Source organism: Erpetoichthys calabaricus, chromosome 8 (genome assembly GCF_900747795.2).
Source record: "Erpetoichthys calabaricus chromosome 8, fErpCal1.3, whole genome shotgun sequence".
Lineage (NCBI taxonomy): Eukaryota > Metazoa > Chordata > Cladistia > Polypteriformes > Polypteridae > Erpetoichthys > Erpetoichthys calabaricus.
The window spans coordinates 194,722,477-194,745,425 of NC_041401.2; the positions used below are offsets into that span (position 1 = coordinate 194,722,477).

Genomic DNA, 22,949 nt, shown 5'->3' on the forward strand with positions numbered 1-22,949 from the left:
TGTCTGAGGACAACAACAACATTTATGTCTATAGCACATTTTCATACAAAAGATGGAGATCTAAGTGCTTTACAGGATGAAGGAAAAGAAAAAATATACAGGTAAAACTCCATTACAACAAATATCTTTACAACGAAATTTTCATTACAACAAAGTATTTTTATGGTCCCGACAGTTTCCCCATATGACACGAGTCTATAGAAATCTCATTACTATGAAGTACATTACAGCAGATACTTTCATTACAACGAAGTGACCTTGAAATGCTTGAATGAATCCTCCACAGAGCAGTTAGATCTGTGGTCACAGCTCAGTTGTGCACAACGATCCCCAAACAGAAACGTTCTTTCTTCGGACTTTCCTCGTACTGTTTGGTTTTTTTTGTTGTCGGTGGTTTTCAGTGATACCTTTTGCATATTGCTCGTCAACTTTTGAAAAAATCCATTGGAATTAACTCATTGTCACCCTCCTATAGAAACGGCAGACACGAAAAAACGATAACAGTTCATATCAGAAAAAAACTTTATATTTTTGCAGCTCTCAATTGTGGCAAAAAGAGAAAAGACGTTGCCAGTGAATTTGGAATTTCGCCATTGACGCGGTCAACTTTCTTGAAAAACCGAGCAAAAAAAGAAGAAAAATCTCGGGTTGCAAATGTATACGAACTGCTGCATTTCAAGACGCCGAAAAAGCTGTTTTTATGTGGTTCAGTGATGCTCGTTCATGAAAATGTGGCACTCATTCAAGAAAATGTGAGGTTTCTTAACTCTCTTGGGACCTCCTGCAACTGGACAACACACCGAAGTGCAATCACCGCGTCTGTGGAAGACTGTTGATCTGTTGCAGGCTCACAGCGCTGGAGCAAATCTTCACCGAAGCAAACCGAAAAAATCTCGATGGGTGATGCAGGGCACAGTATTACTTGGCCGCTAACCTGGCCATGACCCTGCCTGACTGCTGTGTCTGAGTATAGGAGAGTGGCAGATCCCGCTACAATAAGTAACCGTACTGTTTCAAGCTGAATAAAGCTGGTTCTTCTAAAGTACTGAGACTAAGCCTCGTGTTTTGGGGTGTAAGACAGGGACTTATAGCGCGCCCATGATCTTTTAGGATTTGCTTCTGTGGCGCCTCACTGCAGCGTTGTGAGCCTGTGGTTGCCCTGCCCCAGCAACGGGCCAACAATCTTCCACAGACGCGTCAATCGTGCTTCAGGACGCACTTCAGGGTGACCTTCCCGCTGGGTGGGGGGGATCCCAAAAGAGTTCAGAAACCGCACAATATGAAGAAAAAGAAAAGGATGATTTGGTTTCTGATGGATAACTGTGCTGCCCACAACAGACTTCCGCATTTAGATAATGTTCGGTGTGAATTCCTCCCACCCATTTGCACAGCAGTGCTTCAGCCGTTGGGTTTGGGCATCATTAGCACCCTGAAAGTGTATTATTGCAAGGAAATGCTGAGAAAAACTCTCATCATAACTTGTAGACCGGAGAAGATTAAAATGAATGCGAAAGAAGCTATTGAAATGATTGCAAACGTCTAGATGCAAGTTAAGGAAAGTACTATAGCAACAAATACAGAATCTCATTACAACGAAATTTTCATTACAACAAAATATTTTTTTAGGTCCCTGGCAGTTCGTTGTAACGGAATTTTACCTGTATATAAAAATAAAATTAGGCAACACTAATTAATATAGAATAAAAAGTAAGGTCCAATGATCAGGGAGGACAGAGAAAACAAGAAAAAAATCTCCAGATGGCTAGAGAAAAAAAAAAAAATCTGCACGGGGTCCCAGGCCACGAGACCACCTGACCAGCCCCCCTCTAGGCATTCTACCTAACATTAATGATCTAAATCAGTCCTCATGGTATTCAGGGTTCACATGGAAGAACTTGATGATGAGGGTCATGTGGACCTCTGGCCTTTAATCCATCAATGGAGGGACATGACGGTGCTTTGCTCAGGTGGTGGTGGTGGCGCAGATCACAGAAAACTGGAAACAGAACAGCAGAGAAGGTAGGGGTTTGTACGGATTACGGAGCCACCAAGAATGATAATGAGAATTAAATGCATATACAGAACGTCATGGAGGCGCATGGATCACGCCGTTCATTTTCGGAATCCTGGTGGCTGACTGTGTGGGTTTTGCTCCAAAGACTCGGGTTTTCCTCCTCAAAGCCCAGAGGTGTGCAAGTTAGGGTTAGCAGTTCTTCATTTGTCCAGTGTGTATGTGTTGTCAAAGATGAGACAGTTAAGGCCCTCACAGTTAATTAGTATTTTCAAAAAAAGGATACTTTTCGTTATCATGTTATAATCCTAGTCAAAATAATCTGCTTTGGAAAATCTAAATGTCACATGATATTAAATTAGGAAGAGACATTCAGAAAGAACGCAGACTGAGCTGCCCTTAGACGTGGCATATGCTGCAGAGCTGTTAAAAGTTGCATATCGCGCTGCTCCAGTTTGTCCTTAAAATCAGAGATAACACACTTAATAAGCCTATTATGCACTATTTAAAGTATATCAGCAGCCAAGTACAAAGCCAGGCAGAGGAAACAATATTGTTATCAGCTTTCCGGTCAGCCTGTTTGGGAGTGTGTGTGACCGTCCCCCGCCATTGTGTTGTGCTGCCGCTGCAGTCGGACGTTAAACACACAGCATCCCTGCTCCTGTGCCAAGTGGTCTCTCCTCGCGCTCACACTGACGGAGGCGCTCTGCCTGTGCTCTGATAAGGATGTTTGCGCTGCGATTACAATGCCCCTTGTCCTCAATTTTATAGTAATTACTGTTTGACATTACAGAGCAAGTCCTATCAAATGCCATGTTGAATTCCTGTTTGTTTTTGCTAAGGTACAATGCGTGTGAAAAATGAAAAATAAAAAAAGTATTCACCTCCTTGGAAGTTTTCACATTTTATTGGTATACAGCATTGAATCGCTGGGGTTCAATTTGGCTTTTTTTTTGGCACGGCTCAGATCTCTGCAAGGTGCTCTTAATAAATTACAAATTGAAAACACAAAATAAGTGGTCTGCTACTTGTAAGCAGGGCTGTGGAGTCGGAGTCGAGGAGTCGGAGACAATTTTGGGTAAAAATGTACCGACTCCGACTCGTAATAAATTTAAATTGTAATGAAAAAACAATACAGCAAGTTCAAATGTCCCATTTCACAAACAATAGTCCTAATGAAGTAAAACCCAGTGCATAGTTGTGTTACTACTACTGTAGTGTGAAGTTCAGCTGAGCTACAGTGCATCCAGAAAGTATTCCCAGCGCTTCATCACTTTTTCCACATTTTGTTATGTTACAGCCTTATTCCAAAATGGATTAAATTAATTTTTTTCCTCAGAATTCTGCACACAACACCCCATAATGACAAAGTTGAAAAAAGTTTACTTGAGGTTTTTGCAAATTTATTAAAAATAAAAAAACTGAGAAATCCCATGTCCATAAGTATTCACAGCCTTTGCTCAATACTTTGTCGATGCCCCTTTGGCAGCAATTCCAGCCTCAAGTCTTGTTGAATATGATGTCACAAGCTTGGCACACCTATCCTTGGCCAGTTTGGCCCATTCCTCTTTGCAGCACCTCTCAAGCTCCATCAGGTTGGATGGGAAGCGTCGGTGCACAGCCATTTTAAGATCTCTCCAGAGATGTTCAATCAGATTCAAGTCTGGGCTCTGGCTGGGCCACTCAAGGACATTCACAGAGTTGTCCTGAAGTCACTCCTTTGATATCTTGGCTGTGTGCTTAGGGTTGTTGTCCTGCTGAAAGATGAACCGTCGCCCCAGTCTGAGGTCAAGAGCGCTCTGGAGCAGGTTTTCATCCAGGATGTCTCTGTACATTGCTGCAGTCATCTTTCCCTTTATCCTGACTAGTCTCCCAGTTCCCCACAGCATGATGCTGCCACCACCATGCTTCACTGTAGGGATGGTATTGGCCTGGTGATGAGCGGTGCCTGGTTTCCTCCAAACGTGACGCCTGGCATTCACACCAAAGAGTTCAATCTTTGTCTCATCTGACCAGAGAATTTTCTTTCTCGTGGTCTAAGAGTCCTTCAGGTGCCTTTTGGCAAACTCCAGGTGGGCTGCCATGTGCCTTTTACTAAGGAGTGGCTTCCATCTGGCCACTCTACCATACAGGCCTGATTGGTGGATTGCTGCAGAGATGGTTGTCCTTCTGGAAGGTTCTCCTCTCTCCACAGAGGACCTCTGGAGCTCTGACAGAGTGACCATCAGGTTCTTGGTCACCTCCCTGACTAAGGCCCTTCTCCCCAGATCGCTCAGTTTAGATGGCCGGCCAGCTCTAGGAAGAGTCCTGGTGGTTTCGAACTTCTTCCACTTACGAATGATGGAGGCCACTGTGCTCATTGGGACCTTCAAAGCAGCAGAAATTTTTCTGTAACCTTCCCCAGATTTGTGCCTCGAGACAATCCTGTCTCGGAGGTCTACAGACAATTCCTTTGACTTCATGCTTGGTTTGTGCTCTGACATGAACTGTCAACTGTGGGACCTTCTATAGACAGGTGTGTGCCTTTCCAAATCATGTCCAGTCAGCTGAATTTACCACAGGTGGACTCCAATGAAGCTGCAGAAACATCTCAAGGATGATCAGGGGAAACAGGATACACCTGAGCTCAATTTGGAGCTTCATGGCAAAGGCTGTGAATACTTATGGACATGTGCTTTCTCAATTTTTTTATTTTTAATAAATTTGCAAAAATCTCAAGTAAACTTTTTCACGTTGTCATTATGGGGTGTTGTGTGTAGAATTCTGAGGAAAAAAATGAATTTAATCCATTTTGGAATAAGGCTGTAACATAACAAAATGTGCAAAAAGTGATGAAGCGCTGGGAATACTTTATGGATGCACTGTATTATACAACCTGACTTTCACATATTGTAATCTGGATTATGGTACATTTCAAAAAGTGTTTTCATTTTATTTCAGATCTAATGTGTCTAACAAGTTCATTTGAGTGTACACAAGTGTAATGATGGAGGTGGAGGCGTGTGCTATGGCCTGATGTGTGTTTTAGGGGTTCTTGCCTTTTGTTTAACTGGCCAATATGGTAGAGAGTTAGCTTCCTAGCCAGTAGTTCTGTGGTTAAATGACGTGGATGTTGCCTTCCTTCAATCAACATGGAAAATACATCAGCATATTAAATACAGAGGAGTCGGAGTCAGAAGTACCAGAAACTAAGGATTCGGAGTCGAAAAATTTATCTACCGACTCCACAGCCCTACTTGTAAGTACAGTGTGTCTCAAACTTAACAAAGAGCCATAGCAAGATTTGGGGCAGCCACCCATATGTTCCTGCCTGCAAAATTGAATAAATCGATAACACTGATGTGCACAAATTGGAGTCCAAAACAGAACTGAGGGGGACAGAGGAAAGGTGGCAGCTTTTAAAAGCCAGTATAGGAAGTGACCTCAAAGGGGATGGAAGCGGAAAGGTCTTCACCCATAGGCTCGGACCCGGAAATGACATCAGAGGGGCTGGAACCAGAAGGGCCTTCATCAATAGGCTCGGACCTAAAAGTGACGTCAAAGGGGTTGGACGTCACCAGGACCTGGCGGAATTTCCCATGAATGGTTTGCAGAAGAGCAAGAAAAACTGTCAGTGCACTCTGTCACATCCCGATCTGTCTCGGGACGATGAGGGACATGTGGACCTCTGGCCTTCAGTCCATCAATGGAGGGACAGCATGGTGCGTTGATCAGGTGGGACTTCTAGAGAGTAGTGAATTGAGGCTCTGAACATGTCTAGAAATGGGAGATTTCAGGTTTTGATTCTTAATAAATTTTGCCAGCCGTTTCTGAAAACATATTGTCACTTTGTCATTATGGGTTATCAAGTGAAGACTGATGGGCAAAAAATGCAAATTTATCCAATTTAAAATTCTGTCAACGACACGATAAAGGGGTGCAGAAAGTGAAGGGGTGTAAAGACTTTCTGAATTCACAACGTATTTATTTAAAAGCACTTGCTCAAGTTCTGGGCTGTGTGCTGCGTCCCATCATGTTGTTTTTGGCTACTCGATCTCCAAGGATGTCTGCAAGTCACAATATTTAGGACTGCAAGTTGGAATAGGGGATTTTACTCGTCGTGTTTGCAGAATATCTTTGGCACCATCCAGCTGAATCAACTATAAAGACCAGACGAGGAGATGTGCACCTTATTGTACGTGCGGATGTTGGAAGTCCTGTCCAAACTCTGCTCATCTAGCCTGGATTATCTCGTGTTGACATTTATCTGCCGCCTCAGTGTCATCTGTGCTCCTTTATTTTGACAGCTGTACCCCTTCAGCCACACGCTAATGCTCAGCAATCTTTGTAGCATCACCTGAAAGTATGAAAACATTCACTGGAAAGCCAGTCACCGTCATTTAAAAAGGTGCCACAAGAATATTTGTAAGCACGTTCCCTTTTCCTCTAAGAGGAAGTAACACCCTGTTATTTAACCATTAATGGGGGGATATGTGGCGCCTCCTCTGTTTTTTTGGTTTCCTTTGTATAATCAGAATCTAAACGGCGTCCTTCCGAATGAGAAAACTTTCAACTGCTGATCAGTTGGTGCTGAACTGCAGCTTAGGGGCCTCGTGTGTGGACTCCACTCTGGGATTTATATGCGACTGTTGTGTGTGGAGAGACTTGCTCCTACCGGATCAGTGTTTACATCCAACCCATACACCAAATTTAGCAGTTTGGCTGAATTGTTTAATTCAGGAGATGGAGAGCCTTACGAAAATTCCAGGTATGGCCTTATCAAAGCAACTATTTAGGTGAAAATGGCCTTTAAGAAGACCCTGGAACTTGGCGAGGACGCAACTTCAGGGTCCACTCAGCAGAGGCTGGAAGTCAGCAGCGGCTGTTAAGGAGACAAGAGAGAAATCCCTGAAATGTCTGATGGCCTAACGCACAAGTCCCAATCCAGAACAGCACCTCGCTGAATTTGTACTGCGCCTCTTTTGAATCTCGACGACAGGTGGAAGGCTCTTTCTGTTTTTGCTCAACAAATGTTCAACACATTTTGGATTTTGATGAAACTTGCCACATGAAGTGCAATTACCTTCCTGAACTCGGAAATGTTTTTTTGTTTATTTTTTAGACAAATTGGCCTCTAGAGATGTACAGTATGGCACTCGACTTCACTTCATGCACCTCGTTATTAACTGATGGCTGGTTAAGAAAACAGGAGACAATTAAAACCCAAACGCAGCAGTTTTAAACAAAAATGGGCAATTCAGGAACCTGAGTCACAAAAACAAGTAAACTAAAACTAAGCACCAAAAAACAAATAACATTGTAGTAGGTGTGCTACCTGCCTAAGACAAGTCAAAATTTAAATACTCGTCATAGACCTCAGCGTTATGTTTGCAGTGCACCATGCAATGCTTATGTCTCCATTTTATGCTATTTGATATGGGGTTTGTAAAAGCACAGTTGATGTTTGTGATGCGCCACCTGTTGGAATGACAAATGTAATGCCTCTGTATTAGGCCATTTGGTATGGCATTTGTAAAATTAGTGTTAATGTGTGTGATGCGCCACCTGTTGGAATGACAAATGCAATGCATTTTTTTACTAAAAATGTTTGTGATGTGCCATCTGTTGGAATGATAGAGACATACCTGCCAGACAGACACACAGATAAACACACTGACACTTGTCCTTTTATTAGTATATCTAACCGTACTACTCATCTAAGACAGAAATCTAGAATATAAGGTAGAAATCTAACTAATCAACGTAGACCTCAGTGTTAACGTTTGTAGTGCATCATGCAATGTGCGTGTTATATGACATTTGGTATGGGATTCATAAAAGCAGTATTAATATTGGTGTGCCAGCTTTTGGAATGACAAATGCAGTGGACTTGATCACTACAAATGTTTGTGATGTGTCATCTGTTGGAATGGCAAATGTAATGCATATGTTTCTGTACATGCCATTTGGTATATGAATTGTAAAAGCACAGTTCAGATTTGTGATGTGCCATCTGTTGGAATGACAAATTCAAATGTCTCTGTTATATGCATTCTGATATGGGCTTTGTAAAAGCAGTGTTAATATTTATGATGCGCCATCTGGTGGAATGACAAATGCAATGAAGTTTATTACTACAAATGTTTGTGATGCGCCATCTGTTGGAATGACAAATGCAACAAATGTGTCTTTGTTATATACATTTGGTATGGAATTCATAAAAACAGTATTAATATTGATGTGCCATCTGTTGGAATGACAAGATGCATAGCAACCAGACAGACACACAGACACTTATCCTTTTATTAAGGTTGATAAATGGGTTCTGATTAAAAAATTTAATTAAAGCAAAAAGCCTGCAGGCACTGCGGACCATTGGAGTTGAGTCCCCCTGATTTAGATTAGATTAGATAAGCTTTGTTAATTACAAGGGGGAAACATAAAAAACAGAAGCATAAACAACAAAGATATAGATTCATAGGACATGTAATAAAGCCAATCAATCAATAATTAAATAAAAATAAATAATAAATGTTTGTTGTGCAGATATTTCAAAATGAACTTCATGAGTACATTGGGGGTAGCACTGAATTTATTTATATAGCGCTTTTCTCGCTACTCAAAGCGTTCAGCAATTGCAGGTTAAGGGCCCAACAGAGCAGAGTCCCCATTGGCATTTACGGGATTCGAACCGGCAACCTTCTGATTGCCAGGGCAGATCCTTAGCCTCAGAGCCACCACTCTGCCTAGTTCTCTGACAGCAGTGGGCAGAAAAGACCCCCAGAAGCACTTCATAGCACACCATGGAGGAATGAGCCTGAAGCTCCAAGAGAGCACCTCCTGGAGGGGATGGAGGGGATTTTTCATGACAGCATCCAATTTTACCATCTTTACCACAGTTTCCAGTTTGTCCAGGGTTGGCCCCTGATGAGTTTGTTCACTGTTGCTCTGGGCATCTTTGGAGCTCAAGTTGCTTCGCAAAGAGACGGCGGCGTTGAACAACACACCGACTACTAAGGACTGATAGAACATCATCTCTAGCAGCCTGCTGCACGTATGAAAAGAGCAGCATCTCCGTAGGAAGTCCAGTCCTCTTTGGCCTTTCTTGTCCAGTGTCACTGTATTGTCAGACCAGTCCAGTTTGCTGCTTGTAGCGACCCCCAGGCACTTCCGCATCCTCCCCCTGAATGGCTGACCGGCCTCAAAGGCTCTTTGGGGTGCCGGAAGTCCACCACCAACTCTTTTGTCTTGTTGATGTTGTCACTGCACCACAAGGCGTAGTCATCCACAAGCTTCCTGCACTCCGAGTCGTCTCCATTCTTTGTGCAGCCTGTGATGGAGGAGTCCTCAGAGGGTTTCTGTAGATGGCAGGTGCAGGCATTGTTCTGGAAGTCCGTTGTGTAGAGCGTAAACAGTGCTTTTCCAGAAATGAAATTGGGGGATTACAGTTTTGGGCCATTGAGACCCTTGCCGAGCATGCGTTCACAAAATGTGAATAAAGGAATTTTCTTTTCCAACCCTGGGAAAAATGTCCTTTTTTCATCTTGGTACCTTTTTCTGCATAACTTGTAGTACTAGAACATTAGAATAATTTAGACGAGAACAAGCCATTTGGCCCAACAAAGCTCACCAGTCCCCTCCACTTATTTCTTCCAAAAAAAACATCAAGTTGAGTTTTGAAAGTCCCCAACGTCTAACTGTCCACCATACTACTTGGTCACTTATTCCAAGTGTCTATCGTTCTTTGTGTAAAGAAAAACTTCCTAATGTTTGTGTGAAATTTCCCCTTCACAAGTTTCCAGCTGTGTCCCCGTGTTCTTGATGAACTCATTTTAAAGTCACCGTCTCGATCCACTGGACTAATTCCTGTCATCATTTTAAACACTTCAGTCAGGTCTCCTCTTAATCTTCTTTTGCTTAAACTGTAAAGGCTCAGCTCTTTTAATCTTTCATCAGAATTCATCCCCTGTTGCCCTGAATCAGCCTAGTTGCTCTTCTCTGGACCTTCTCTTGTGCTGCTGTGTCCTTTTTGTAGCCTGGAGACCCAAACTGCACACAGGACTCCAGACGAGGCCTCACCAGTGTGTTATAAAGCCTGAGCAGAACCTCCTGACTTGTACTTCACACATCAAGGCGCTATATAACCTGACATTCTGTTAGCCTTCTTAATGGCTTCTGAACACAGTCGGGAAGTCGATCGATTAGAGCAGTGTTTCCCAAACTCGGTCCTGGGGACCCCCTGTGGCTGCAGGGTTTTGTTCCAACCAGGTTCTCAATCTGTGATAATAATCGATAACAACTTATTTCATTTAATTAGCTGGTCTTTTTTACTCTTCTCTTATTCTGCATTCAGAAAAACAAAACACTATGGTTTTTGCATTTATAAGACAGTAATATTTCTGTTTTTTTCTAAAGTTAGATACAGATAGATAGATAGATAGATACTTTATTAATCCCAAGGGGAAATTCACATACTCCAGCAGCAGCATACTGATAAAGAGCAATATTAATTTAAAGAGTGATAACAATGCCGATAACAATGCAGGTATACAGACAGGGGGAGGAACGATCTCCTCAGTCTGTCAGTGGAGCAGGACGGTGACAGCAGTCTGTGGCTGAAGCTGCTCCTCTGTCTGGAGATGATCCTGTTCAGTGGATGCAGTGGATTCTCCATGATTGACAGGAATCTGCTCAGCGCCCGTCGCTCTGCCACAGATGTCAGACTGTCCAGCTCCATGCCTACAATAGAGCCTGCCTTCCTCACCAGTTTGTCCAGGCGTGAGGCGTCCCTCTTCTTTATGCTGCCTCCCCAGCACACCACTGTGTAGAAGAGGGCGCACACCACAACCGTCTGATAGAACATCTGCAGCATCTTATTACAGATGTTGAAGGACGCCAGCCTTCTAATGAAGTATAGTCGGCTCTGTCTTCTGTTGCACAGAGCATCAGTATTGGCAGTCCAGTCCAATTTATCATCCAGCTGCACTCCCAGGTATTTATAGGTCTGCACCCTCTGCACACAGTCACCTCTGATGATCACGGGGTCCAGGAGGGGCCTGGGCCTCCTAAAATCCACCACCAGCTCTTTGGTTTTGCTGGTGTTCAGGTGTAGGTGGTTTGAGTGGCACCATATAACAAAGTCCTTGATTAGGTTCCTGCCCACTCCTGATGCAGCCCACGATAGCAGTGTCATCAGTGAACTTTTGCACATGGCAGGACTCCGAGTTGTATTGGAAGTCCGATGTTTGTTGGCTGAACAGGACCGGAGAAAGTCCAGTCCCCTGCGGCGCTCCTGTGCTGCTGACCACAATGTCAGACCTGCAGTTCCTGAGACGCACATACTGAGGTCTGCAAGTTATACTTGCTTAACTCTCTTTTGTTGTTTTCCTATTATTTTCCCCTTTTCCTTTGTAGTTTCCTCCCTTCATTTAACCCTAATAGTGACAATTAACAACCAGCACAACAGACATCCGGGATGATGAAAGCTTCAGTGTCAGACTTGTTAATTTGTAAAGAATCAATTAAATAATCAAAAGCAGAATGAAAAATACTGGTAACGACTTAAAAAAAAAAGCCTACATATTTCCCATATAATTGCTTATTACATTTTAATAAAAATCTACCAAACTTAGTTAGTAATTTCTACATTGACTACAATACAATGAAACTGAGAAATAAACACAACTCACTTAGAGTCCAATGAAAAACGGAACCTGCAGCCACAGGGGGTCCCCAGGATTGAGTTTGGGAACCACTAGCTTTGAGTCCACTACGACTCCTAAATCCTTCTTGTTAGGTGGACTTTTGATTTTCAGACCCCCATTGAGTATTCAAACCTCACAGTTTTACTTCCTATGTTGTAATTCTTTACATTTACTGACATAAATTTCATCTGCCACAAATCTGTCCAAGCCTGTCTGCTGTCCAAGTCCTTCTGTGATGATATAACGGATTCCAAATTATCTGCTAATCCACCTATCTTGGTATCATCCGTAAACTTAACCAGCTTGTTCCTTATATTCCTATCTAAATCATTTATATATATATATATATATATATATATATATATATATATATATATATATATATATTAAAAATAGCAGCGACCCCAGCACTGCCCCCTGCTGGTCGCCACTCTTAACATCGGCCAGTTCTGATGAGGTTTCTCGCACCATCACCCTCTGCTTCCTGTGTCTGAGCTAATTCTGCACCCATCTACACCCTGAACCGCCATTACTTTTAGTTTGATGCCCAACCTCTCACACGTGGCACCTTATCAAATGCTTTCTGAAAGTCAAGATAAATAATATCATCTGCTCCACTTTGATCGCATCCTTTTGTTGCCTGTTCATAGAATTCCTAAAGGTGTTGTTACTGTGTTAGCCATTATGGATGTAGTGAGAAGTCAAGTAAAATGACCCCTGTGATTGGCTAACTAGAAAGATTTCAATATGCGGGGCTTTCGAGGCAACTCAGGCCCCTTCTTCAGGCGAGATGTAATTGTAATTGATGTAATTGATTACAATTACAAAGCAATTGCATGATTCCATTTTGCCTCAAGAAGGGGCCTGAGTTGCATTGAAAGCCCTGCATATTGTAATCTTTCTAGTTAGCCAATAAAAAGTGTAATTTTGCTTGACTTCACTGCATACCTTGTAATTTGTGTTGGATTAAAGTCTTTCCGTGATGCTGATCTTATGAATATTTGCATTTAGTCTTGAGAGATGAGTAAGGAGCTTGGGAGTATTTTATGATGTCCGCTTTTCTCCGTTTACTAATACATATACAGTGGTGTGAAAAACTATTTGCCCCCTTCCTGATTTCTTATTCTTTTGCATGTTTGTCACACAAAATGTTTCTGATCATCAAACACATTTAACCATTAGTCAAATATAACACAAGTAAACACAAAATGCAGTTTTTAAATGATGGTTTTTATTATTTAGGGAGAAAAAAAATCCAAACCTACATGGCCCTGTGTGAAAAAGTAATTGCCCCCTTGTTAAAAAATAACCTAACTGTGGTGTATCACACCTGAGTTCAATTTCCGTAGCCACCCCCAGGCCTGATTACTGCCACACCCGTTTCAATCAAGAAATCACTTAAATAGGAGCTGCCTGACACAGAGAAGTAGACCAAAAGCACCTCAAAAGCTAGACATCATGCCAAGATCCAAAGAAATTCAGGAACAAATGAGAACAGAAGTAATTGAGATCTATCAGTCTGGTAAAGGTTATAAAGCCATTTCTAAAGCTTTGGGACTCCAGCGAACCACAGTGAGAGCCATTATCCACAAATGGCAAAAACATGGAACAGTGGTGAACCTTCCCAGGAGTGGCCGGCCGACTAAAATTACCCCAAGAGCGCAGAGACGACTCATCCGAGAGGTCACAAAAGACCCCAGGACAACGTCTAAAGAACTGCAGGCCTCACTTGCCTCAATTAAGGTCAGTGTTCACGACTCCACCATAAGAAAGAGACTGGACAAAAACGGCCTGCATGGCAGATTTCCAAGACGCAAACCACTGTTAAGCAAAAAGAACATTAGGGCTCGTCTCAATTTTGCTAAGAAACATCTCAATGATTGCCAAGACTTTTGGGAAAATACCTTGTGGACTGATGAGTCAAAAGTTGAACTTTTTGGAAGGCAAATGTCCTGTTACATCTGGCGTAAAAGGAACACAGCATTTCAGAAAAAGAACATCATACCAACAGTAAAATGTGGTGGTGGTAGTGTGATGGTCTGGGGTTGTTTTGCTGCTTCAGGACCTGGAAGGCTTGCTGTGATAGATGGAACCATGAATTCTACTGTCTACCAAAAAATCCTGAAGGAGAATGTCCGGCCATCTGTTCGTCAACTCAAGCTGAAGCGATCTTGGGTGCTGCAACAGGACAATGACCCAAAACACACCAGCAAATCCACCTCTGAATGGCTGAAGAAAAACAAAATGAAGACTTTGGAGTGGCCTAGTCAAAGTCTTGACCTGAATCCAATTGAGATGCTATGGCATGACCTTAAAAAGGCGGTTCATGCTAGAAAACCCTCAAATAAAGCTGAATTACAACAATTTTGCAAAGATGAGTGGGCCAAAATTCCTCCAGAGCGCTGTAAAAGACTCATTGCAAGTTATCGCAAATGCTTGATTGCAGTTATTGCTGCTAAGGGTGGCCCAACCAGTTATTAGGTTCAGGGGGCAATTACTTTTTCACATAGGGCCATGTAGGTTTGGATTTTTTTTTCTCCCTAAATAATAAAAACCACCATTTACAAACTGCATTTTGTGTTTACTTGTGTTATATTTGACTAATGGTTAAATGTGTTTGATGATCAGAAACATTTTGTGTGACAAACATGCAAAAGAATAAGAAATCAGGAAGGGGGCAAATAGTTTTTCACACCACTGTAAAAGCAATCTTGAGTTGATGTTTCTTTTTTCACTTTTTCACCAGCTTTAGAGTGACAATGAGCCAAGGTACCAGGGCCACAATGTCTGAATAGTCAGCGGCGAGACAAATGACTCACAGGCATTCCCTGTTAGAGCAAAGTGGAATGGCTGCTTGATTTCAGGGTGCGTTTTTTTTTAATTTATCTCACGTTTTATTTCAGATCGTGGGTGGACAGTAATGACCGCACGCTTCCGATTGCCTGCTGGCAGAACCTACAATGTACGAGCATCAGAGCTGGCACGAGACAGACAGCACACTGAGGTGGTCTGTAACGTTCTTCTCCTGGACAACACTGTTCAAGCATTTAAAGTCAATGTAAGTAATCTGGTGTTGTAGTTTTCGTCTTCCCTTTTTCATATTTATCTTACAGGAAGAGATGGGAGCTGGGTAACCGAGCAGAGCGGTGGCAGGTTGTGCCTTCACTTACCCACAAGTTGAAGGGTGGGATTCAAGTACAATGCCATTTTGGTAACTGGCATCGGGACTTTATAGTGACATTAACTGTTTGTGTGTTTATTTTTGGACTAGCTGAAATACCCAGCATTGCCCGGGAGGAAAATAAAGTGTTTTTTTTTTTTTAATTATTTGAGAAAAATATAATAAAAAAAAAAACACTTTAAAAATAAAAATAAATCAACAATTCATGAAGACTCACTAATGTGCTTGTCTTGCGGTCTTGTATCTATGTTATCATCCAGTTGACGCCCGGAACCGGCCAACTTAATTTAATTTCAGAAGCAACAGGCAGACGCGGTGGCGCTCAAACATAAAGAATGCTGGCAGTCACCTCCAGTTCAGCCTCTGGTGGTCGTTCTGAGTGTCAACTGGATGATAATATATATAAAATATATATTTTATATATTGTGACAGATGGATGGCCAGGGCCATTACTTGGCTTGGAGGCCAGCTGGATGGAAGGACCAGGCGAGAGAGCGTCCCCAAGGCATTACCTTCCCTGGGATGCTAAAGAGCAGCCCCCTTGGGTGGCTGTGGCACAACAGATTCCCAACAGGGCACACTGGGAGTTGGAGTTTGATGCAGCCCTGTTTGGTTATGTGGGGGTTGCTAGGGGGAGCTGCAGAGCCCTGATATGTTGGGTTTTCACCTCACCTGGGAGTGATTCCAGGCCTAGCTAACGAGCCACCTGGAGCACTGCCTGGTGCAGCATAAAAGGAGCCATCCGCCTTCACTCGGGGTCAGAGTCCGGAGGAACAGGACAGAGCTCGCTAGGGAGGAGTGGAGGCGGAACAAGAGAGAAGAAGAAAAGAAAGTATTGTGTACGGCACTTACTGCTGTACTGGGCTGTGTTGTGGGGAGCAAGCAAAAAGCACTTCCCACGGGAATAAACGTGTGCTCAGCCTGGAACGCATGTCTCTGCCTATCTGTGTTTGGGGGCCGGCTGCAGCGCCCTGTAATGGTTCACTAATATATATATATAGGGTGAGGCAAAATTATGTTAACACTAATGGTACTGCTATGTATATACTTATAAACAATTTATGTGGACAATTTATATGCCACATATTATACATGTGTTGAACATGATGGCCAACAGGTTGAGACATTCCTGTAAATCATCTTGCACATATGAATGTGTTTTGTAAATTTTAACATAATTTTGACTCAACCTCTATGTAAGTGTGTGTGTGTGTGTGTGTATATATATATATATATATATATATATATATATTCATTGCATTTGTAGTCTGAGTCCCGACCTCAATTGTGTGGGTGGTTACCTACCAGGCAACACTTGTGGTTGGTCTGCCATTCGGCAAACATCCGCCACGGTGCCCTCTTCAGTTGCGAGAACTCTTTGCATTATTTGACAGTAAACTATGCAATATATATATATATATATATATATATATATATATATATATATATATATATATATATATATATATATATATATACACACACATACAGTGGTGTGAAAAACTATTTGCCCCCTTCCTGATTTCTTATTCTTTTGCATGTTTGTCACACAAAATGTTTCTGATCATCAAACACATTTAACCATTAGTCAAATATAACACAAGTAAACACAAAATGCAGTTCTTAAATGATGGTGTTTATTATTTAGGGAGAAAAAAAATCCAAACCTACATGGCCCTGTGTGAAAAAGTAATTGCCCCCTTGTTAAAAAATAACCTAACTGTGGTGTATCACACCTGAGTTCAATTTCCGTAGCCACCCCCAGGCCTGATTACTGCCACACCTGTTTCAATCAAGAAATCACTTAAATAGGAGCTGCCTGACACAGAGAAGTAGACCAAAAGCACCTCAAAAGCTAGACATCATGCCAAGATCCAAAGAAATTCAGGAACAAATGAGAACAGAAGTAATTGAGATCTATCAGTCTGGTAAAGGTTATAAAGCCATTTCTAAAGCTTTGGGACTCCAGCGAACCACAGTGAGAGCCATTATCCACAAATGGCAAAAACATGGAACAGTGGTGAACCTTCCCAGGAGTGGCCGGCCGACCAAAATTACCCCAAGAGCGCAGAGACGACTCATCCGAGAGGTCACAAAAGACCCCAGGACAACGTCTAAAGAACTGCAGGCCTCACTTGCCTCAATTAAGGTCAGTGTTCACGACTCCACCATAAGAAAGAGACTGGACAAAAACGGCCTGCATGGCAGATTTCCAAGACGCAAACCACTGTTAAGCAAAAAGAACATTAGGGCTCGTCTCAATTTTGCTAAGAAACATCTCAATGATTGCCAAGACTTTTGGGAAAATACCTTGTGGACTGATGAGTCAAAAGTTGAACTTTTTGGAAGGCAAATGTCCTGTTACATCTGGCGTAAAAGGAACACAGCATTTCAGAAAAAGAACATCATACCAACAGTAAAATATGGTGGTGGTAGTGTGATGGTCTGGGGTTGTTTTGCTGCTTCAGGACCTGGAAGGTGATAGATGGAACCATGAATTCTACTGTCTACCAAAAAATCCTGAAGGAGAATGTCCGGCCATCTGTTCGTCAACTCAAGCTGAAGCGATCTTGGGTGCTGCAACAGGACAATGACCCAAAACACACCAGCAAATCCACCTCTGAATGGCTGAAGAAAAACAAAATGAAGACTTTGGAGTGGCCTAGTCAAAGTCTTGACCTGAATCCAATTGAGATGCTATGGCATGACCTTAAAAAGGCGGTTCATGCTAGAAAACCCTCAAATAAAGCTGAATTACAACAATTTTGCAAAGATGAGTGGGCCAAAATTCCTCCAGAGCGCTGTAAAAGACTCATTGCAAGTTATCGCAAACGCTTGATTGCAGTTATTGCTGCTAAGGGTGGCCCAACCAGTTATTAGGTTCAGGGGGCAATTACTTTTTCACACAGGGCCATGTAGGTTTGGATTTTTTTTTCTCCCTAAATAATAAAAACCACCATTTACAAACTGCATTTTGTGTTTACTTGTGTTATATTTGACTAATGGTTAAATGTGTTTGATGATCAGAAACATTTTGTGTGACAAACATGCAAAAGAATAAGAAATCAGGAAGGGGGCAAATAGTTTTTCACACCACTGTATATATTTGCAGCTGGAGATCCACAAAGGGAGAAAAAATGAATCACGTGTCATAAAGTAGTTTTTATTCCTGATCTTTCAACCCCTGCCAGGGGTCTTCATCAGAGGATAATGCTTAGACTTACAAGAATCAAAGGCAATATATAGCAAAACATTACGTGGGGGGGTGTTTGTATAGTTTATTTATTATGTACATGTTCTTCTTAAGTTTGCATATGCTGGATTTATGTCCAAGTGTCTGTTGATGGCGTTCTCATTTGATAGCCAAGATTCGGCCAGCTCTCTGGCACTTTTAGTATTGGCCTTAAATTTTACTTGTACATTGTACACATTATATATATATATATATATATATATATATATATATATATATATATATATATATATATATATATAATATATACACACATATATATATATATATATATATATATATATATATATATATATATATATATATATACAGTGGTGTGAAAAACTATTTGCCCCCTTCCTGATTTCTTATTCTTTTGCATGTTTGTCACACAAAATGTTTCTGATCATCAAACACATTTAACCATTAGTCAAATATAACACAAGTAAACACAAAATACAGTTTGTAAATGGTGGTTTTTATTATTTAGGGTGAAAAAAAATCCAAACCTACATGGCCCTGTGTGAAAAAGTAATTGCCCCCTGAACCTAATAACTGGTTGGGCCACCCTTAGCAGCAATAACTGCAATCAAGCGTTTGCGATAACTTGCAATGAGTCTTTTACAGCGCTCTGGAGGAATTTTGGCCCACTCATCTTTGCAAAATTGTTGTAATTCAGCTTTATTTGAGGGTTTTCTAGCATGAACCGCCTTTTTAAGGTCATGCCTTAGCATCTCAATTGGATTCAGGTCAGGACTTTGACTAGGCCACTCCAAAGTCTTCATTTTGTTTTTCTTCAGCCATTCAGAGGTGGATTTGCTGGTGTGTTTTGGGTCATTGTCCTGTTGCAGCACCCAAGATCGCTTCAGCTTGAGTTGACGAACAGATGGCCGGACATTCTCCTTCAGGATTTTTTGGTAGACAGTAGAATTCATGGTTCCATCTATCACAGCAAGCCTTCCAGGTCCTGAAGCAGCAAAACAACCCCAGACCATCACACTACCACCACCATATTTTACTGTTGGTATGATGTTCTTTTTCTGAAATGCTGTGTTCCTTTTACGCCAGATGTAACGGGACATTTGCCTTCCAAAAAGTTCAACTTTTGACTCATCAGTCCACAAGGTATTTTCCCAAAAGTCTTGGCAATCATTGAGATGTTTCTTAGCAAAATTGAGACGAGCCCTAATGTTCTTTTTGCTTAACAGTGGTTTTGCGTCTTGGAAATCTGCCATGCAGGCCGTTTTTGTCCAGTCTCTTTCTTATGGTGGAGTCGTGAACACTGACCTTAATTGAGGCAAGTGAGGCCTGCAGTTCTTTAGACGTTGTCCTGGGGTCTTTTGTGACCTCTCGGATGAGTCGTCTCTGCGCTCTTGGGGTAATTTTGGTCGGCCGGCCACTCCTGGGAAGGTTCACCACTGTTCCATGTTTTTGCCATTTGTGGATAATGGCGCTTTCACTGTGGTTCGCTGGAGTCCCAAAGCTTTAGAAATGGCTTTATAACCTTTACCAGACTGATAGATCTCAATTACTTCTGTTCTCATTTGTTCCTGAATTTCTTTGGATCTTGGCATGATGTCTAGCTTTTGAGGTGCTTTTGGTCTACTTCTCTGTGTCAGGCAGCTCCTATTTAAGTGATTTCTTGATTGAAACAGGTGTGGCAGTAATCAGGCCTGGGGGTGGCTACGGAAATTGAACTCAGGTGTGATACACCACAGTTAGGTTATTTTTTTAACAAGGGGGCAATTACTTTTTCACACAGGGCCATGTAGGTTTGGATTTTTTTTCTCCCTAAATAATAAACACCATCATTTAAAAACTGCATTTTGTGTTTACTTGTGTTATATTTGACTAATGGTTAAATGTGTTTGATGATCAGAAACATTTTGTGTGACAAACATGCAAAAGAATAAGAAATCAGGAAGGGGGCAAATAGTTTTTCACACCACTGTATATATATATATATATATATATATATATATATATATATATATATATATATATGTCTACAAATGTATATAAGCATATATGTATGTATATACTGCATATGTATATGCCTGTGAATATAATGCACTGGTAATTTTTTTGTGTTGTAATGTTGGATTATATATTAACTGAACTTCATTTGTAATTACTGTATAGAAGCAGATATTACAACTTATAAAATGAAACTGAAGCAAATGTTGTGAAGCACCCACATAAGCAAACATGAGCAGATGTTGACAGGGTGAAAGCCTTTCTTACGTGTTTTAGATGTTACTGTATGTTTTCCATCTGATCCTGTGGTCAGTTCATTCCTAGTATGAAGAATGCTATTTAATAGAATGACACAGACGGTGCCCGGTGCCGTACTAGTGAACATTGCCCCTCTTTGTTTCTCGCTCTGTCTTCTCTTCAGAAGCACAAATTGCATTTTGCTGTGTATTCCTACTTCACACGATTCAAAGGACGGTTTAGTTGTAAATGTGGACATCTGCACGCTCTGTGAGAGAACAACATTGTATAACACATTCTCTAATGATTAGGCAACAGAAGCTGCCAGACATGACTACAGTGCTTTCTTTTTTTTGGTGGTGAGAGGCACTGAATTTAATGTCTACAGTAATGGACTGTAAACTCACCAGACTACCGGTTCAATCTTCCAGTACTGACCCAATGACCTGACCCTGGTCAAGTCAGTAAAGCTGACATCACCCTATTTGTAGCACTATGGGGTTTGGTTTTGTTTCCACAAAGGGAAAAAATAGTTGTGAGGCCTTCAAAAGATGCCATCAAAGCACTGGTGTGCCCAGCAGAGGCTCACCTGAACCTTGCCAGGCCCCAAGTACTACCTGCTGGCTTCAGCTGGATTACTTCCAAAAATTGAGTGCTGCTAAGACCTCTAGCAAAAAAGCTGCAGGCGATGAATTGTGCTGATTGGTTGACCACCGGCCCTGGCGCCCTCTTCTAAATGCGTTAGCAGTGTGTCAGCGTGGTGTGCTGTGCCTTGCGGAGTATTGAAGCAATATTCTCCCCTGTGAACTTGCCGTCGGTTTCAACACAATAACATGTGTGGTCCACCATGAACTCCCTGTCACCCCACACTTTGCACCAAATCACTCTTGTTTGCACGTCACACGTTTTGCATAAATGTTATAATTGTGCGGTGGGAATGCAACACACGAAAGTGACCAGGGCCTTCTGCACACCGTACAGGAATTCATTGGTTCCTGAAAGCAAAGTTCCTGCAGTGGATAAGCACATTTAAACAGCCACTTCGATGGTTGTGTTTGTGTCTGACTGTGTCGGGGACTTAGTGAGCACACCACTAGGTCACTTCACAGGTGGCTTATATGAAGTGACACGAGTGTTTAATGTTGTCCTGCGTTGGTCACCTTTGGCTCCTTTTCTGCCAGAAACTTTATCTCCTTTCTGCGTGAAAACAGGAGATGATTAAGCGTTTTTTCTCTGCCGTGACTACAAACTACATGAAGTAAGTAAAATATTTTAAAAAGGTAATTTCCAGGTGGGGTATTCCTCTAAGTGACAATAATAATTCTTCACACTTACATAGCGCTTTTTCTCACTACTCAAAGATTATCATGCTATTTATGACGCTTGTATTATTCTTTGTAAAACCCATGCTGAGATTCCCCCGTGCCTGTTACCCTGCCCACCAGGTGTAGTTACATGGAGGGGATTTCAGTCCCTACTAAAATAGTCATTTAAATGCCTGTAGGTCATCTTAAGGTAACGTTAGAGAGTAGGAGTCGCACGATTGTCTTGTATGAGAGAAGTGTGGTTGGTTACACGCCCCGTGGTCAAGTTCTTGTTTTATACTGCCAGGTGGAGCTTGGCCCCGATTTCGGTTCTTCTGCCGGCCCGCATTAAGGAGATCATGGGTTTGCATCCACCCAGCGTGCAGAATGCTTTTGTGTAGCGAGAAGAAGCGATACACAGTCGTGGCCAAAAGTTTGGAGAATGACCCAGGTGTTGGTTTTCATAAAGTTTGCTGCTTCAGTGCTTTTAGATCTTTTTGTCAGACGTTTCTCTGGGATACTGAAGTAGAATTATAAGCATGTCAGATGTTTCAATGGCTTTTATGGACAATGACATTAAGTTCATGCAAAGAGTCAAGATGTGCAGTGTTGGCCCCTCTTTCTTTTTTAAGACCCCTCTCTGCTTCAGTGTTTATAGATCTTTTTCTCAGATGTTTCTATGGTACACTGAAGTAGAACTACCAGCTGTTCAGAAGTTTCAAAGGCTTTTATTAACAGTTCCATGAAGTTTATGGGCAGAGTCCATATTTGCAGTGTTGGCCCTTCTTTCTTTTTTAAGACCCCTCTCTGCATTTCACCCTGGCATGATGTCAATCAACTGACTGGGCCCAATCCTGACTGATGGCAGCCCACTCTTGCATAATCAGAATTTCAGGGTTTTTGTTTGTCCACCCGCCTCTTGAGGATTGACCACAAGTTCTCAATTGGGGAGTTCCTTGGCCATGGACCCAAAATGTCAATGTTTTGCTCCCCGAGCCACTTAGTTCTCACTTTTGCCTTATGGCCCGGTGCTCCATCATGCATTGTTGGTCACCACACTGTTCTTGGATCGTTGGCAGAGGTTGCTCTTGGAGGATGTTTTGGTCCCATTCTTTATTCATGGTTCAGGGGAACCACCAGGGCAGAGCTTGCTCAGGAATGGCAGCAGGCAGGTGTGAGTGAGGTGAAGACTTTTGAAGGATGGCCTGTTGGGCGTCAAGAAGGGCAGCAAAGAAGAAGCCAAGAAAAACATCAGGGACAGACTGATATTCTGGGATTGGACTGCTGGGGAAAAATCATTTTCTGCAATGTATCCCCTTTCCGA

The 22,949-nt window shown here is 42.0% G+C and overlaps 1 protein-coding gene across 3 annotated transcripts in view; it reads left to right on the top strand.

Annotated features, from left to right (window-relative positions):
• ptpn4a (protein tyrosine phosphatase non-receptor type 4a) overlaps positions 1 to 22,949 on the top strand; it is a 254,054-nt gene that overhangs the window by 85,966 nt on the left and 145,139 nt on the right. For all 3 annotated transcript variants that reach the window (XM_028808049.2, XM_028808047.2, XM_028808048.2), the window contains one exon: positions 14,598 to 14,752. In XM_028808049.2, the coding sequence (XP_028663882.2) occupies positions 14,615 to 14,752 (138 nt within the window). In that variant the 5' untranslated portion in view covers positions 14,598 to 14,614. The remainder of the gene's footprint in view (positions 1 to 14,597; positions 14,753 to 22,949) is intronic.